Source organism: Enoplosus armatus, chromosome 1, assembly GCF_043641665.1.
Source record: "Enoplosus armatus isolate fEnoArm2 chromosome 1, fEnoArm2.hap1, whole genome shotgun sequence".
Classification (NCBI taxonomy): Eukaryota; Metazoa; Chordata; class Actinopteri; order Centrarchiformes; family Enoplosidae; genus Enoplosus; species Enoplosus armatus.
In genome coordinates, this window is record NC_092180.1 from 13,990,237 (window position 1) to 14,009,032 (window position 18,796).

Genomic DNA, 18,796 nt, shown 5'->3' on the forward strand with positions numbered 1-18,796 from the left:
GAGCTTGACTATGGGTCACTTCACCCAGAGGTAACTGATGGCATTGGTGAGCTTGTTGCAGTTCGAATGTCATGCTAGCTACTCAAACTGTAAAACTTGCACTGTAAGGCAAAGCAAGCAGGTTCCATGGAGAGGCAGACACAACTGTCCATGAAATTTGCAAATTAGTAAAACTCAAATTATCACAGCAAGGGAGATACCGTATTCCTTTTTAGTATAATAAGCTAAAATTAACACTATAATACAGACAGCCCCAATTTGTCATTAATTTAATCATCACCTCATTATCATTCTGTTATTAATTCAAGCAACACAGCTACTTATGTCTGTCACGAGATCCATGCCCTGCTCATCATTTTAGGCGTTCAGAGGAAAGAGAGAAACGAGAACAATATGAGTTAAAATCAAGGAAACCTTGTACTAATTCTGGAGTAAATACTTTTTATCCAACCACCGTTCTAATAAAAATGTGCTCAGACCAAAAAATGCTCAGCCTGATTGAAGAAACCATTTACACATTCAAAACCTCCTACGTGACCCTACTACTACCTCCAGAACCTCTGTACATTTACAGCACACCATGAAGACTGTGCCTTGATTAGATGATGGAAATGTACTACGTGGGCAACGTACTGACCTCCATCTACAGACCTGGCTCATCCATAACAGATGAGGATTTGAGCTGGTTCCTATCATCATCACTTGCCTGTAAAGATTAGAAACACATTTTTCCTAGCACAAGTTGTAAACGCTTTTTCTTGGTGCATTCCTCATCTGTGGTTATTTAGTTTGCTGGGGGCCTGTTGTGACCACAAAATGCTTTTCGTGCTCAGCTTCATCCACTGTTTTCTACAGATGTGTTTCTTAGTGTTTGTAAATGACTCATTTTCTTTTTCATGGAGTAGAGAAAATCTGCAAATAATAATGGTTTACATACCATCCCAAAATGCAAATTGCTTAGTGGGTCTGTTAAACACTATGGTGTATCTTCATTAAAGCTTCAAAGTTGGAATTTCAGTCATTTGGCTCTCGACCAAAGTTTGTCACACACCCCATAGTGGGAAACAACCCCCTCTTTCCTGTCCTTGCTTACTCCTCTGGGTGCTTTTTCATGGAGAATACTGAAGATGTCAACATATGAATCTTATGTAGCATGTTATCCAATACACCATATTATACTTGAACATATACTTGTATCTCAGAAGAACATAATCTGTCTACGTCCCAGCAAATATGCAGGATATTTGCCAAAAAAGGACTTGCATTGAATGCATCCTCTTGTTTCAGCTCGGGCTTACTGCCTTCAATGAGAAACATCATGCCTTATGCTTTCTTTGCACACTGGGGACTGCAGTATGTCTCAATTTCAGTCTCGGCTGACACATAATGAAGAAGCATGGAGGGATCACTTCGGCGGGATGGAATACAAAAGAAAATGGTATGCAGGTCCTCAGTGACATCTGGAAACACTAAGCTAATAGATTTAGCTAAAGTTGTGGCAGTGTTTCTATATTTAAACTCTATGAAACTATGACAGGATACTTGAGGGATGATGTTGAGAGAATAGGCCCATCCTGGTTCATCCCTCAGAGTCACTGAAAGGTTAAAAACCAGTGCTAGGGTTTCAGTCTCATATCAACAAAAATTCAACCTCCAAAATTCTACTTGACACTTTGTCTGGACAGAACATACTTTTTGATAATCTTTTATAGTTTCAACAGTCACAATTACAGTTTGTTGGCTTTGAGAAGCACTATGCTTTGCCGTATGACACACCACTGCTCATCTCTAAGCAATAACTCACAACAAGACACTCTTGATGGCCGCCAACAAACTTACAGGAAGACGTCTGCATGCCATTCAAAACACCCACTCACAATATGTCTATTTGTGCTGGAATAACAGCCTCAATTGTCCTCAATTCTCTTATAAATACGATTGCATAAACAAGAGTCACGGTATGATAGTATCTCTTTGACTGTGTCTGCACAGAGCCAAAGATTTCAGCTGCTGCTCTTGGCCATCATTTATCAATCATTAAAGGCAAACAAAACATAATTCACTATTCATCCAAAACAACTTATTTCTAACCCAAGTTTAAAGTTAAATCTGCAAATCCTGTATACAAATGTAGATTATATTTGCTTTTCTACAAAGGATCCTGTCATAGTGAAAAAAAATTACATCATCTGAGATGTTGAGGAATGCCTGATGTTTAGATTAACTTTCTCCATTTATCTTGGCTAAAATATCAGACCCATATTACGCAATTTGTTGGCCTCTACACCTGCTGCTGCTCTGGATCACTTGGCTCCTAAATGATGTTCCTCTAGTTGTGATCTCTGACCCCCTATGACCTCCACCTAACACAAAACATACCTTCAACTGCAAACATGCAACATTTAATTTGGCACTGCATTTCCAGTCATCTGCCCAGTAAAAATACTTGAGAAAAAGTGTTTTTGTTTTGTTTGTTTTTTTTTTTTTACAAATGCACAGAAAGGTAGATATTAACTTTATTCAAAATTGGCACATACACATCATCCACATATCAGTTATGTGCGCAATTTATCAGGCATAATCTTTACATTGGTCCTGATACTAAATTATATAGTATATTTTGCACTTGTACCTATTTGTGGTGGCACAGTTAATTGGTTGCTAATACAATAATTGGACAAGGAAATCTAGCTTTGACTTCACCCATAGATGCAGCTGAGCTGTAACAACCAGACCCAGTAAAGCCTGTTGGTGATGCCTAAATTCCAGTCTAGATTTCAATAGAACAGACAAAATGTAATTCATGTTGAAAAGAATGTAATATTACAGATGTATGTGCTGGATACTACATTCAAAAAGCACTGTGTTGGGATCTAGGGTCATTTCGCTGTTTTCCCTCCTTGTCAACTGCCAAAATCATTCTGCTTAGTCATTAAAAGCTTATCTGCAGTAGCCAATATAAATGAACAAAAACAGATATAACACAGGCACTAATGTCCTGTGCAGTATGATACTGTTAACTGCTAATGTTGCCCCAGAGATTGACAGTTTTTCCCAGTCCTGATAAGCAAATATTTGTCCATCCATTGTCCATGTAAGGATAACAGACCCCCTGTCACAGACCCCTCTAGGGTCACCCTCCATACAGGGCGGGAACAAGCTAAGAGAAGCAACTATTCTCTTATTATTCCTGAAGAGGAAGATGGAGACAGACAGCAATGGGAACCAGATAGTAGGCTGGACATAATGTAAAAAACGGTTCCTGAGTAAAGAGGTTTCCCAATTAGTGAATGTGGAAAGAGTTTAAAACAAACTTTTGAGTAAACAATCATTATGAATTTATCTGAAACAGGAAATGCCAATATCTGCTGCACAAGCTCCAAAGGGCAAATGTGACAATTCCCTGATGTATAATCTGTCATTTTGTGACTCAAAAAATGCCAGAGCATTTCTATGAGACAAATATTTCTTATTTTACAGTATTTTACGCAGAAGAAAACACAAAATCAGGAAGCTTGTTATGAGTAAGGGGCGTAAGGACAAGGACACTCACTAACTAGAAAAACACTGTACAACCTGTGCACATTACACATTAACTTACAACTGTTCCAACCAGAGAGGTTGTCTGTTCTCCTGTTATGAACTATGAATGTGTGATATTGGTCTGCATTGCAGACAGAAAAGGCCTCAGTCACAATAATGATGCAACCATTCAGACACTAGTCTGTCAATTATACTTAAGAGTCTCATTACTGATTTCTACCCATCTATCAAATCATGTAAAACAGGAGAAAGAGGCCAAAATTGTCAATTTCCTTAATTAAATGATTGCTATGTATGTGTATGTAGAAGCAAAACAGATGGAGGGGCACTGAATGGTGATTTTTTTTTTGACACTCTTCCCACAAATTAGGTTTGTCTCTCCAAATACAGTCACATTCACTAAAATGCATTTTAATGTTAGATGTAAAGAGAATAACATCTCAGCAGGCATCTTTTTTTAACCTAGGTGTCAACCTTCGTGTTTCTGAGTTTCCCTTCGGATATTATACTTCAAATACACAGGTAATATAGCTTAGTTCAGTTTGAGTTATTTTGAGTTTATAGGAGGCTGTTAACACTCACCATCTCCACCCCCTGAGGAAAGGCTGTTCCCTCCCAGTCCTTCTTGGGGAATCGCTGAATAATCTTTCCACATCCCTCCCCTGAACCTGCAGATAAAACGACACAAAGATCTGTCAGTCAGTGCAGAGGGCAGCATCAGCATTTAGAGCACTGCCTGTTTTTTTGATGAGAGAAATATCTTAAGTTAGCCCATTACCGTACATCATATAGGGCTGGCTGAAATTATTGTCATAAATTTAATATTGCTATTTTCAAATATGAATATATGCCATGGCATGGTAAATGTATGCAAAAATATGTAGCATGGTTAGAATAATTTTAGAACCATAACATCAAGTTAAATTCAGTAAACAATATGCAGTCTAAGGACTATAAAAAATGTCTCAGTGAACTGAATGCAGATCAAATACAGGTCGTTAGCAACAGTACCTGTATTTCTCGGGAATGAGGAAAAGTGAACAGGATAAACTGAAAAAAGAGCGACCTAAATTTGTTGACAGAGCGAAATCAAATCAAATGTGACACTGGCTTTTGAAATAAACACTTGAAAGAATGAAGGTATACGCATCCATGAATTAGGGAGCAGTTACCAACAATCAATGTATAAATGACCAGGTTGGATGAAAAAAGCCATTCCAAGAATTTACGTTGTTGCCTTAATAATCACATTCAGAAACACTGGTGCGATCCAAGGTGAAGCAACATCAAACATCAGCCTCAACAAACCAACGTCATTGCAAATGCCTAATAAAAGCAATGTTTTACCCCAAAAGTCTGCTTCTCAGGCATTTACAGTCAGACTGAATTAGTTTACCCACTTTAATGGTAGGCAAACGTTTGTTTTACCTTTGTCGCAAATTACAGTTAATGAACACCAGCTGCCCTAAAACAATTTTTTTGTGCACCAATTTTTAAACATTACTGCAGTTTAACAAAAAAGAACGGCAGTGCAAACTCAGTCAATTTTGGCAACAATAAAACTCCTGGTAAGACCCTGGTGGGACTCATTAACTCAAGATGTTTCAGGAGGAATGTGGTCCAAAGTGTGAGCTATGGAACTTGTACCACTGACACAAAGAAGCTCACAAGAGAGAGAAGGCCAATCATTTTTTTTAGTAATAATGCCATGGCAAGCGAAACTAAGAGAGACACAAAGGGCAACATCTTCGTTCTTCACTGTTCAATTCCAAAACCCAGCTGTGACCTGAACTAAGACTGCAACTTTGACACAATGCTGCATCAACAACTACTGTATCTGGTATGACTTTGATTACAGTAATGACTGTATCTTCTTTGTTCTGTTGAGACCAAATCAAAACAAAAAAAAACTGTTTTGATCAGTGGCTTAAAGGCACAATGAGAAGGATTTGACGGTTGCGGTTTTTAAATACAACATTAAAAGTTGTCCCCTCCTCCCCAGCTTGTAGCTTCCTCTTGGATGCGATCTGGCACTTGGTTGCTACGTTTTTATAGAGTCCCGTCCTCATACCCTGCGCACTGCACACCAACCGCCCTAAGGTTGACGCCCAGAAATGTCCCGAACACAGAAAAATAAGAAAATACAGGTAGAGGGCAGTTTCTCTGCAGATACAGACACCGCCATACACTTCTAGTGGGTCATAAGTGATGACTGAGAGGGATTATTTTTGTTTGAGTCTACACATTGTTTTTTAGGAAAGTCCTACTCAATCTGCCTTTAAGGCAAATCTTAAAGGATATTTGTTCAATAACTTTCAGTAAATAATTTGTATGCATTAATGATACCTAAAAGCATACAAAACATATGTATTTATACATTTTTTTTTCCATATGTAGACATTGTCTCCACTCAAATCTACATAACAAAATGCCACCTGCTCCGCACCAAATCCATAATTAATCTATACTGCACACTTGTGTTTCTGAGGTAAACACATTGAAATGTCTTATATGTATATACATATAATATATATGTATTATATGTATGTATATGTATTGTATATGTATATACACATAAGACATTTCAAAATACATAAAAGACACAAAAACAGAGCTTGTCAGTGTACATCTTTGTTAGTGTTTTATCATTGCCTTAACACAAGTCTTATGTATATATGACACGACACAAAGGCGCACACGCTAACAGTATGTCGTTAATGCTGAGAGAGACAGCTGGATGCTGATCTATAGCAGGTGTGGTGAACTTAACATTCAGCCACACAGATTTGAGAGGTTGACCATCAAAAGTTTTATCAGCGAAATAATTCCCTCAAAGATTTCCCAAACGGCCCCATATGGCTGGGTGTTGCAAAACTCTGAAACCTAAATTAGATGTAATAATTCATGTCAACATGAGTGCAAACACAACACAATATGTAGTTAGGAGTTGATATATGACAGCAACATTCTTATTTAGCAATCTGAAAGCTAATAAATGGAAATTTTATCTAATTTAAGAAAAATGTCCCCCATTGAACATGCCAAAAAAAGCATTTTAAGATCTGTTTCACAATATGCACTTTGTCACACTGCGTTGTCTGACCTCATGACTTCATCTCAACGTTATTTTAAACTCTTAGTCACTCTTTGACAGTTAGGAACACACTTTGTATTTATCAGCCAAGGGAAACTGGTCTCCTATCAAGAGAGTAAGAGACAGGAATTGAATACATGTGGCCCATTCCTTGGAATTAATTTAACTAATACGGATGAATAGACATGTATGGGGATTTTGTTTATGCAATCAATAAAAGCCCAAATTCCCAATTCAAAGCATTCCAGCTAAACACTCCCTTTGTGGAAGAATCATATATGCTGCAGATAGTGTCAGCTTTTTAGACTCTCAATCGTCTGTTTATATCAAACAACACACTTAAAAATATTTGGAATTTTACCATCTGAAAAAATTTTGGGGATTTACTCTCACTGAAAAAGGAAAAAAACCTAGAATGACAAGTTTTGACGTAAGCACTGGCTAGCACTAAAACCATGTCAAATTGCTACGTTGGTCAGAGAAATCAAAACCAATGTAACGGTACGCTGCATGTGCCTTTTAAACATAATTTGTAACCTACAACTTTGGCTCAAAACTATAAAAAACACTGCTGGACTTATAATATTCTATATTGGGAAGGTGTGAAGACACAGGGAACTGCATAGTGTAGTATGAATAGGAATGTGCATTCCCGCTGTGCTGGTAGTCTCTCGTCGATTCTCGCCGGCCCTCGCAAAGGCTTGCTAATGTTACCAGCAGCTACATTACCAGTCAGCAGGGTCACTATGGCTATTCAATTCAAATCACTTCCAAAAATATTTTGATATTTGCTACCCTGACAACTGTCATTAGATCCTTTATTCATCATTCAAAAGTGGTGGTGTTAGACCCATTTTGATATTCAGTGCATTTCAGCAGTCCTGTCTCAACGCAGGCAAATGCCATGACTCAGCGAACCACTTAGCAGACTGCTTATGAAGCCCCTATGTCACAGGTTGGCCAGAGGTCAGATATCATGTGCGAGGGAGGCAAACTGCTTCAACAAACAGGAGAATTAACTTCTACACATCATCATAATAACACGAGGTCCTCAGCAGCAGGCTGCAGCCCTCCTGCACCGAGTGCCTCAAGCCTGCTGTCAACAACTCCTTGAAACTTAGACCTCTGTCAAAGAGAGCGACTAATTAATCATGAGGCTCTTGGGCCTGAGTGTGGATGGGTCTTGGTTGGGGCGTGTATGTTTGCTTGAACAGAAGGGAGCTGGATGATGCTTATGCTTTTGCCTTTGTTCACCTGTAGAGGTGTGTAGAGCATGTTCAGACACTGCATGGAGACTGGAGCTAGCAGAACACCAGTCTGTCTGACCGTTACGTGTCTTCAGGTCTTTACAGCTCCTCTAATTGAAATCACATGCTTTGAGTGCTCCAAGTTCAAATTTTCAACCACAGATGAAAATAAATAGGAGAATTCCTCACATTCCACGAGGCTGCACTCTTGCATTAAAACAAGCCGTGCTTTCAAATACTACCCCCCCGATAACTATAAAGAACCCCAACAGCGTGGATAATAGAACCCAGGCCTGAAAAGGAACATGCTAATTTGAACATCCGCTAGGAAAATGCGAAGGGGGTTAAGTCCAAAATCAGGTTTATTTATTTATTTTTTGGCAGAGATTTAAACAAGAACAAAACCTGTCCAAGCCCACTGCACGCGTGTGCATGTTTAAGAGCATGGCTCATTTCCAGCTCAGTACAGCCCAACCTGTGTGTGGTACAGCTGGACAGTATGACCTAAAAAACATTGTAAAGTTTTTCAGCTTTCTGATAAAATACAATATATATCTACATATTTAAGTTTTTTCTGAAATGGCTTTAGGGACATATTTATTAGGAACAATAACTATAGACTAACTAGCCTTTAATAAGTGCCATTAGAGATTTGCACAGTCCAGTGTAAACATTGGGCCTCTTTTATGAAACCTCTGCATGCACAGACACACACAAAAAATATTGTGAGATGTTGTGGGATTAATCAATGTTTTCTTATTACTAAAATAAGAAAACAAAACGTACGAGTGGTTGGGACCAACTCGTAAACTGATACCATGAAATCCACATTCTTACTGAGGTTTGTAGGCCATGAAACAGCTTATAAAAACACCACCACTGGGAAATATCAGTCATATATAAAATATTCAAACTGCATTAGTAGTTTTTAACACTTCTATCAGGTTTCTTAGAGGTTTGTTCTAGCATTTAAAAAAAAAAAAAAGGCTCAGTGATTTGCTTGATATGAGATGATGGCGTATGGCATAAAACAATATGTTTTATACAAATTCTTATCAGTCTGCTGTTGTAATCCATAAAAGTATTTGCTAAATATGTTTCACATTAAGAACAAACTGGGTTAAGTTTTAAGTTTTGATATTTCATAAAATAGAAAAGTCTTTCAATTCAAATATCTTGCAGACACATTCCATATTTAACTTTCTCTTTCTCAGAAACCCAACTGGGACTTCAGCCATTACTGCAAGTCAGCACACACACACACACACACACACACACACACACACCCTAATAATTTATTACTAAATTGCGTGATTTAGCATAGTCTGAACAACAAATGAAAAACCACAGAGGAAAAGATGTTAGTCTTTCTTGATTAGAGCAGATGTTTCTCCTCTTGGGAAAAAAAGCTCAATTCATCTTCCTGATTTGCCTTACTGCCATTACTGTTGATTAAATCAGCCAAATGCTTATTTTACCATGTATGGACAGGCCACCAGTGGACTTCTTACGTCAGTTTACGCAACATTCACGTCAGCCTCTAACCTGATTTTGGCCCAGTCGTGAACACAGGTGGACAGTTCTGGAACAAGTTCAAAGGTAGCACTTATTCAGTCACCACATCCACTGACATTGAATTAGTGACTGGGTCTAGATCTTACTATGTAAATGAGTTAAATGTAGAGCTTCCAGCTGTGGCTACATCCCAGTAAAATCACCACAGATGCTGTCATGTTGCCTCATCCCAACAGTCACTGTGTATGGAGCAGCAGAAGATTCTTATCATCACTTCAGTCCTTCACTCTGCTGTTTAGCTTGAGGCTAGACCTGTTTCAAATTCACAAATTAAAACTGAGCTGTGCAATTTACACATGTATGTATATGTAAATTCTATATCAGAGCAGATATGTCCTTTCAGATCATCGTTGAAGCATAGGAAAGCCCAGTTTGCTCTCAAGGGTGACCATCATCAGGAAACAAAAGTGTTCTGGATGTTCTGTGTGGATGACATGCAAAGGAATAGGCTGCAGTGTTGTTTGCATGGCAAAAGGGTATCAGAGATTAGCAAACTGATGATGTCATAAATATCAAATTCAGGAAGCTTTCCAGCCTCCAAAGACAGCTGCAGGGCAGGAAAAAAATATGTAAAAAGAAAGACACTGCCTTCCCAGGTCAAAATGTTGGGAGGAAAGAAAAACATATCAGCCAGGAGAGGAGCTTTAAAATAACACATGCACAGCATACAGTTTCTTCAGCCTCCCCTTCCATAGAGACCAAATTAGACTAATTTTGACATTCCACAGACTTGTGGTTCTCAAGTGAGTTTCCATCAGGACCCAAATTTGAAGTCGCCATGATCAACTTTAACATCTCTAAATAAACTAATCAATCATCTTTTCGTCACTTGGTCTTTCCCTCAGTTCAAGAAAAATAAAAGCAATGCTGCTCTTGAGGATCAATGCCACAGCAATCACTTTATTGAAAGTCAGTCAGTGGTTTGAACCCTTCTGCCTGCGTCCTGTGAACCTCAGTTGCAACTGTGCATAATGGTGGCTAACAGTTCATCCAAAAAGCGACTCTCCCTTTTCCAGCTTTCAGCAAACAATTAGATGGCGCAATTCATTTTACAGCCTCTGGTTACATCTGTTGATATACTTGTATTAATCCTTCTCAGACTAGTCAGAAAAGTGTCTGTGTTCCACACATCCAGGAGTTCATTTTAGTTCAACACTGTATCAGTTTTAAAGACATAGATATTGCAGCCACATATTAAATCTAATCAGATTAAGGAAATGTTAGTCTGTTTCAGAGAAAAAGATGACCTAATGTTTACAGTGTTTTTACCAACTCTATTCCACCAACCCATTTCAGCTGTCATATTTTATTTACTCTTAAAATATTATGACTAAAATGTTTCCTGACATGAACTTTAGCACAATTTGCATAACCACAGAAATGACAAAGCTCTGGTGTAACACCTTATCAACAGACTGAGAGTAGTGTAACAGTAGCCAGTGGAGTTTCCCTACAAACCAGTTTTAAACTCTACAACAGAGAGGAAGGAACTCCTCCATTGTGGTCAGGATGCCTCTCACCACAAGGTCTCAATCCAAGCGAGAAGCTGCCAAATGCGGAGTTAAAAAGAAAACAATCAATGGAGGCAGCAAATCCAAGACATAAAATAGAAGCGAAACAAATCCACATCTTACTCCCAGTAACAACATTAAAGTGACACCTTTGTTAACCACAAGCAGCCTGTTGGTGCTGAAATTGTACAAGGACTGACATATGCCATCAACGGCTGTCTGAAGGACGTATGACAAATCCTTATAGCCATCTCAGGGTCAAAGGACAGATGTGAAAAAAGTGAAAGTGAATGTTTTTCAATGGAAAACCTTGGGATAATTTCCTCTTATTTTATAAAATTTGCTCTTAAAATCACAGATTTCATTCTATTGTAATTTCAGAGTACACACAAATGGTTGATATTAGAAATGTGAAATGGTCATTTCTGTATTTTAAGATCATCATCTATGTGTAGATTATATACAGAACACATGATCAAACTACATACATTACTTTGTGAATGAAGGCTTGATAGTACAATCATTAATCTTATTCCATAAGCACTGAGCAAACCACCATTTCAACATGAGTTTGTGTTACTGTTGTTAAAACAAAATAGACTACACGACTTGAATAACTGATGATTTAGAAAACCAACCACAACACATGGCAGCACTTCAGGATCTGGCATCTACAACATGAAATCAACATCTCCAGCTGTTGGACAGGCCAGTCTCTAAAGTCAGTGTATCCACACAATATTTACTTTATGGTATTATTTAGCAGATTTTAGTACTTACTAGGTTAGCACATGGCTTTTGGCCATCACCTTAGCATAAACAAACAGCTGTCAAATATAATCTTGGACTGATTATCAGGAGTTAATTCTTTGTTGAACCTTGTTTACGCTACATATTTTTAGACAAAGGCTCGGAGAGTTTATAAATATAAAAGTACAGCCTCTTGATAGAGGTTTCAGGCAACTTCCTAAACAACATTTAGAGAACATTATCTTATTCTGGCTGTATTCTGGCTAATAGTCAAGTTTTAGTGATGAGAAATAAGTAACTTGATTCAAATTGAATAAATTAAAAAGTATACACTTGTCATATTCTGGAATTTCTAGTAAGAAAGTAAATAACCCTGTATTTCATGTCATGTTGCAATCAGAAAATGCTGCAAGAAAAAGTACAATATTTCACACAGTCAGCTAAACTGTGCAGGAATTCCCTGAAATAAGGAGACCATCATTAAGCACAGAAGCCAGTCAAAGCCAACAGTTGTGTGATTGTTAGTCAAACACTACTCGAAGCTAATCAAAACGATCCGGTCAATGAAATTATGAATCCCAACTGGTGCAGACCAGCACAAGCTTGAAAACCACTTTATAGCCTAGAATGAAGGAGGCAAGGAATGGTCTAATGACGGAGTTAAGCGTACAAGTTTAGGGAGACAACCATCAAGTCAAACCACAGAAACACCAACACAGGCTATTTCCATAGTATTTCCAACAAGATGAAATAAGTAAGCAAAAATAGCAGACAAAAACATGAATCTCTCAGAGTTTAAAATGCTGGTTTTGTTGTTTAAGAAAGGGGTGTTTTATTGCCAAAGCACTTTCCTTGTGGGTGTGCCAAGAGAGCCAGCACAAACACAAACAGTCTTTGAGAAATTGTAACAGAAAGTCAATTCATCAAAGTTTCAGAGGATAACATGGAGACATTCCTGGTTCAACTATTAAAATAATGACTTTGAGCCATGCAACATTACAGTACTGGCTGAAGAAATGACTCCACATGCAGGCTTGCATCTCTATAGATACACATCTTATTACACATAGTCAAAAGATATCTGCAGATGGAAGTATTTTGCTCTTGAACATTTGGAAGTATTTTTTTTGTTATTTTGAAGGATTTTGCTAAGTTACATAAGCCATTCCCCAAGTCCAGACCAGAAAATCCAGACCATAAAGTCACACAGAGTAGAGATTAGGTACTGTGTCTGTTTCCAAAAGCAGTTTGATTCAATAAAGAGTGATGATATCCATCCAATAAACTGTTTGAGAAAAGCAGCTGGGCAAATTCCTCTTCTTCACTTGGCAAATTACAATTTATGGTGAACAGCACGCCAGACCGTATATAAACCCTTGCCAATAAAGAGAAACAGCGTCCTACTGCAAAGGAAAATACAGAATATAGAACAGGGTCAATACAGACTGCATTCATCTAAATTAACGTTTTCACATTCCAACATTATTCGTGAAAATAATTCCAAGGTTTGTGGCTCATGACATTGGCCCCCAGGGAAGCAAACTCTGGTCTGATTTCTAATGGAGGAATCTGCCTCTCAGGCCATGTTCCCTTTCATCATACTCACCACTGCATATGAATTTTCACATATCTGAAGCACTAAAATGACACAGCATACCTGCGATAGACTTTAAGGTCAACAATGAACTACAGAATTAGTAGTTGCCCTACTTTCATTTTTTTCATTTCTTTTAAATCACTTCAGTCTGCTGCACCAAGCACAATGATTTAACCATTAGTTGTGTGCGTTTCAGTAAATTTATCTAAATAGGTCACCTGTCTCACAATAAAAAATATCACAAGTGTTCTTGCTACAGACACATCGCTGGGATTTATATTCAAAGGGACAAAAGTCTTTGGAAAGAAAAGAAAAGTATAAGCAAGCCAATGAAACCAGGCTGTGCAATTGCAAGGTAATAATGAATTTAGTGAGGATCTCTACAACACAGTACACTAAGCACTACACTTTATACTCTTAAGTGACTATCTTCAGTATACAGTATTGCAACTTAAAGCCCACTGTACTGTATCTGCCTGTATTCCTACCTCCACACCAGTGTGTCACCCAGAGAGAAGCTCCATCACCACTAATACTGCACACTTCTGACTGTAGCTACACACCAGCTTTATCCTACTTTAAAAGAATGCCTTCTGTTTATTGCAAAGGTTATTCTTTTACATTAACAATACTCCATTTCCTGGGGGAGTTAAAATGTTTTGAGTTCATTAAAAAAAGGTATAGGTTCAGAATTTACAGGGACTCATTTAGTTTTACAGTGTAATTCTGATTCACTACAAATTGGAACCAAGCCCATTCCTCAACAGATTGCATGCTGAGCATTATTTCCAACTGATCCATCCATAGTAATCCAAGAATGAGAATTGGGTCAGGCCAGTGGAGCAAAAGCCAGTGCAGGAGGCTTGGTGATGACCCACGTAGGGATCCCTGGTTTGAGTTAACAAGCAAGGTGGATGGGACAAATATGTTGTCTAGACGACCCACTGCACATTAGTGTGTCCAGACTGGCTTCTATAAGCCAACTTCACTGGGCAAAGGCATTGCTCTGAATAGTTTATGAAGAAATAAACGGTCATTGTTTTATTTTCCTATGTATTTAAAATCTAAAAGTCATTTGAATTTTCCAGTTCTGAGAAATCACTCCTACTTACAAACAAGGGCATCTCTGCAGGGCTCTAACCCAAACCAACAATTGATACGCTTCATTACACTCAGGAAAACATAATAAAAGCAGACAAATACAATTCAATAAGGAGTGGGGGCTCCGTTTTGTCCTCCAGAGAGGCTTACATATGGATGAGACATAAGCCTGTCACAACGTCCTAATCGACCACAATCTGAGATGGCAGACTTTTATTGCTTACTCTCTCCACAATCAACTTCATCCTCATCAGCAGCCAGTGGAGGAAAAAAAATACTAAACTCATGGCCCCTGAGTTTTCTTGTGGTGAGACTGTCTGAATGTGAATCCATTCAGACTCTTCTGGTGACGCCAGGAACATTTTGTCCCTTGAGTACAAAAATTCATTTGTCAGTTGGCGCTGGGATGCACAGAGCTGATGAAAGACACTGTTTACCTATTGTGCATAGCAAGCTATGGTGACTAAGAGGATTCAGCTGCTCTGGGCCCTCTTGATACACATGGCGCTGGATGTATGCCACTGAAAGAGGCTAGGAACTTGAATTTGTTCCCTTAAGACAGATGAATATTTTTACTTTCTCCAGGCTGCTCACAGAGCAACAGTTCTTATTGGATCATCTCAAGTGGATGAGTGGCAATACAGAGATGCAGAGGTTTGCGCTATTTACAAATTTATCCATTTTCCCATTTATCATTGGGGAACATGGAAAATTTGAAATGTGAGAACATCTGTGCAATGCCTATCTATGCATCTAATTGTCTATTGATGCTTAGAAATGTGTGCAAAGCTGTTCCCTGTCTTGGATGAAAAGAATGTGAGGCTGGACCTGAGGCATAATATGTAAGTGGAAGCATGGGGACCTCCCTGTCCCTCTGCAGAGCAACAGTGGAGAGGGAGAAGAGGGAAGATCATCTGGATGAGCACAAGGACAGCCTTTCCTCGCAGCTGTATAACGTTACGCCCATCATGAAAAAGTTGAGCACTCTTCCGGCAAAAACAAATATAACACAACAAATCATTGACAAGTGCGGCTCCAGCGGGTAAAAATAGACCCAAAACAGAGCGTGCAGGACAGGCAAGTAGCAAGACCACCGCTACCAACATTACGCAAGAAAAACACACTGGCACTGGCTAACACTGGCCAATCCGGACCTCGCTATTGCTATTTCAAACCCATATGATCAAGGAGAAGCGATATCTGAATTAATATGATCTTTTGTGAGCATTATACAGCAAGTGTGTCCCATTAGCTGGCAGTGAAACCCCACCCCCCTCCCAGACCTGACAGGATCACAATCAACAAGGACAGGATATGACAGATTTTGAATCCGTGAAAAGTTTCGATTGATCCAAATCAAATATCGCAGCGCGTCGTGTGTAAACATCCACTGGTGACTTGCCATCAGGCGTGTGCTTGATCTGTAAATACATTCCCGCCGGATGATATCCAGCATCTGGCCGGTTAATGAGAAAAAAAAATGAAAGTGTTTCCAGTCTCGCCTGGTAGCTGTGTGGCTAACGTTAAGCTAAGAGCAAAGCTATCTAGCATCAACATCATCACACACTGACTGACGGCCTGGACACAAACCACAGCTTCCCAGTTCAATCTGCGAGCCGCCCCGCCGCCAAACTTACCGGCTTTCTCCTGATCGTATCCCACGACAATAAAATAGTCAGCCAATCTAGCCATGTCTGCTGCTTTTCCCGAGATATACCAACACAATTCAGCATTTTTCCTTCTTCCAAAGCACAGCCATGTTTGACAGAAGGAGTGTCACTGCGCTTGCGTGCAGGAGCGGGAGACATCCATGGGCGTGGGCCCTTGAGTTTACAAATACAGCACTGTGTCCCAACCTGTGGTCCTAATAGAGCTCTAAAGCAGGGGGTCCCCACCGTTTTTATACCAAGGACAGCCAAATAGACAACCACCACACCAGAATAATGCTATATTTTACTGTAACTGCGGGAAATATATTGATAACCACAGTGGAAAACATGTTGGCATAACATCGATTACTGCCTGTTTAATGCAATAAAATTACTGCATTTCTGGATCTGCTGGAGACTCCCTGGGAGCTTTCCAAGAACTCCTGGAGGTCTGAAACTCCACATAAATATATGGAATAGCAACTTTGACAGAGTAATATGGAACATTTACATCAGCGTTATATTCAGCAGATGAGATTTCACTACACTACTTCTCTATACCTGGGACCCTACTTTTTCACTTTGGTAATTTTGATTTATCATAAGGATGTAGCGCCAGGGACACTTCAGTATGGGAAATATGTGTTACCCTGTGATCTACACACAAGTCCTCAACTTTAACTGCATATCAGCCACTAGTCAAGTCTGTCACCAGTACAATGGAATACAAGTTATATTAAAATACACCACAAAAACTCAGAAAGCTAAGATTTATTTTTCCTCTAAACATGACAAAACTGCTCCAATTGCAACATTAAAATGATTAGGGGTTATTCCATGGACTCACATATTTGTGTTTAACCCACTTTCACTTCACATTGCTTCAATTTTGTGGCAAGTGCTACAAAAGAAAAATCATTCTTGGTTTTAAAGTGGCTCTATTAAGCTGAGGTGAGGGAGGGCTCAGAGTGAGGAACAGGGCAAACTCACATGGTTAGTGAAAAATATTGAATATTTATGAAAAGCTGGCACAGGGAATAGCACATGGTGATCAGCATTATAACTAATGTGTGTGAGAGGAACACACAAACCATCGTTACGGTCAACAATAGCAGGAACACAGCAAAGCAATTTCCACTGCATTTTCTCTCACTGCTCGTCTCTCTTTTCAATGTCTCACTAATTTATTGTTGTTTTCCTGCTTATTGTTTTTGTTTGCTAGTAAAAGGAAGATGAAGACAGAGGTAGCCAAATAGTTGAACCCGAGCCAAACCATTAAGAAATACAGACCGGGTGTTTGCATGTAGTGTTTATCATTACACAAGAATGATGGAAAAGTCATGGGACCAACACGCATTTCCAGGTGACAAATTTTCTAGGTTCAACATAGCATTATGATAATTATGAATCATCGTTCAAATTTGTGCCTTTGGGGTTGACACCCTCTTCTTCCTGGCACACGCGGCATCAGGTTTCCTGCCACACGTACCTGCTCATATGAGTATCAGGTACAAAAACACTCACTCATCCTACGACAGCAATTTAATGGAGGACAAGGGAAAGATTTCTATATAAGGAGCCAAAAAGCAACAGCAGAATTTTGTTGTCATGATTGCACAATCTCCTGTTATAAACTCTAAGGGGATTACTTGTCTGCCGGAGGCAATTATCATTACAAAGTGCTTACAAAATGTTTGCTGGTTTACAGCACATGTGTTTGACATTTATGTTTTTTTTTTGTTTAAAATATGACACCATGTGTGGAATGAGGTCGCATGAGATATAAATAAACTCAGGAAGGTTCTCTGTGAGGGACTAAAAACAATAAGATATGAATTATAGGATGTGGTTATGCTAGAGTGGAATGTCAAGTGTTAAGTATGCCTAAAATTATGTTGAAAGAACCCAAGGCGCCGTTTTTCCCCTTCATCGAAACTGAAACAAAAATCAAAACTGAAAGCATTACTACCTACTCTATCAAACTAATTTACACCACACCTCATGGAAATTTCTACACTGGAATTTCTACGCTGATAAAACCAAATGGTTTTTCTCTGGTATGTACAGCATTTCAAAGATTGAATGTAAGCGCGTATGATTTCAATCAGATTATATCCTCATAACAATATGCTCATCTCAGACACAGTCATAGATCTACACTCGCTGCAGGTCAGATGGATGAAGGCTGTGTGATACACCTCCCCAATGTGTTATTTCTGAAGGCATGTTCTGAGTATGTTCCTCCTTAGGGGCTTATTATCCACATCTGCCTCATGAACCCCACTGACAGGGGTGTTGTTTTGAACCTTACAGAATAAACTGTTTTCAGTGTTCTGATTTGAAATATCTTTCTTTCTGTGCTGCTTTCACTTATCTAGCTTTAATATGAATGCACATAGACACAGTGTGGTCATGTAAAACGTGTGCTATGGAGTTTTAGAGTGACTCACTGTACTGGCCATCCCATGAAGTCAAATAATGTGAGGGGGTGATATCCTCTGAGAAGTACAATCAGACTTGATGGCTCTCCCATCATCTCCTAATAGATTCCTTTGTATGCATTCCTAAAATGAAAAGTGAAGTCATATTACTTATAATCTACAACAGCAACAAATCAGCAGAATTATTTAAAAAAATGTCTAAGCCAATATTGTTCGTGCGTCATAGATTATTGTTCAAGTTCATTTTCTGACTCTAAATTTATTTATAGATAATTGTAAAATTCCATT

The 18,796-nt window shown here is 38.8% G+C and overlaps 1 protein-coding gene across 1 annotated transcript in view; it reads right to left on the bottom strand.

Moving 5' to 3' along the window:
- The window catches only part of sbf2 (SET binding factor 2), an 88,205-nt gene extending 72,095 nt beyond the window's left edge, over nucleotides 1-16,110 (bottom strand). The window contains exons 1-2 of the mRNA XM_070910211.1: nucleotides 16,056-16,110; nucleotides 4,126-4,211 (exon numbers count right to left, since the gene is read on the bottom strand). Coding sequence (XP_070766312.1) covers nucleotides 4,126-4,211; nucleotides 16,056-16,110 — 141 coding nt within the window. The remainder of the gene's footprint in view (nucleotides 1-4,125; nucleotides 4,212-16,055) is intronic.
- Between the last annotated feature and the right edge of the window lie 2,686 nt (nucleotides 16,111-18,796).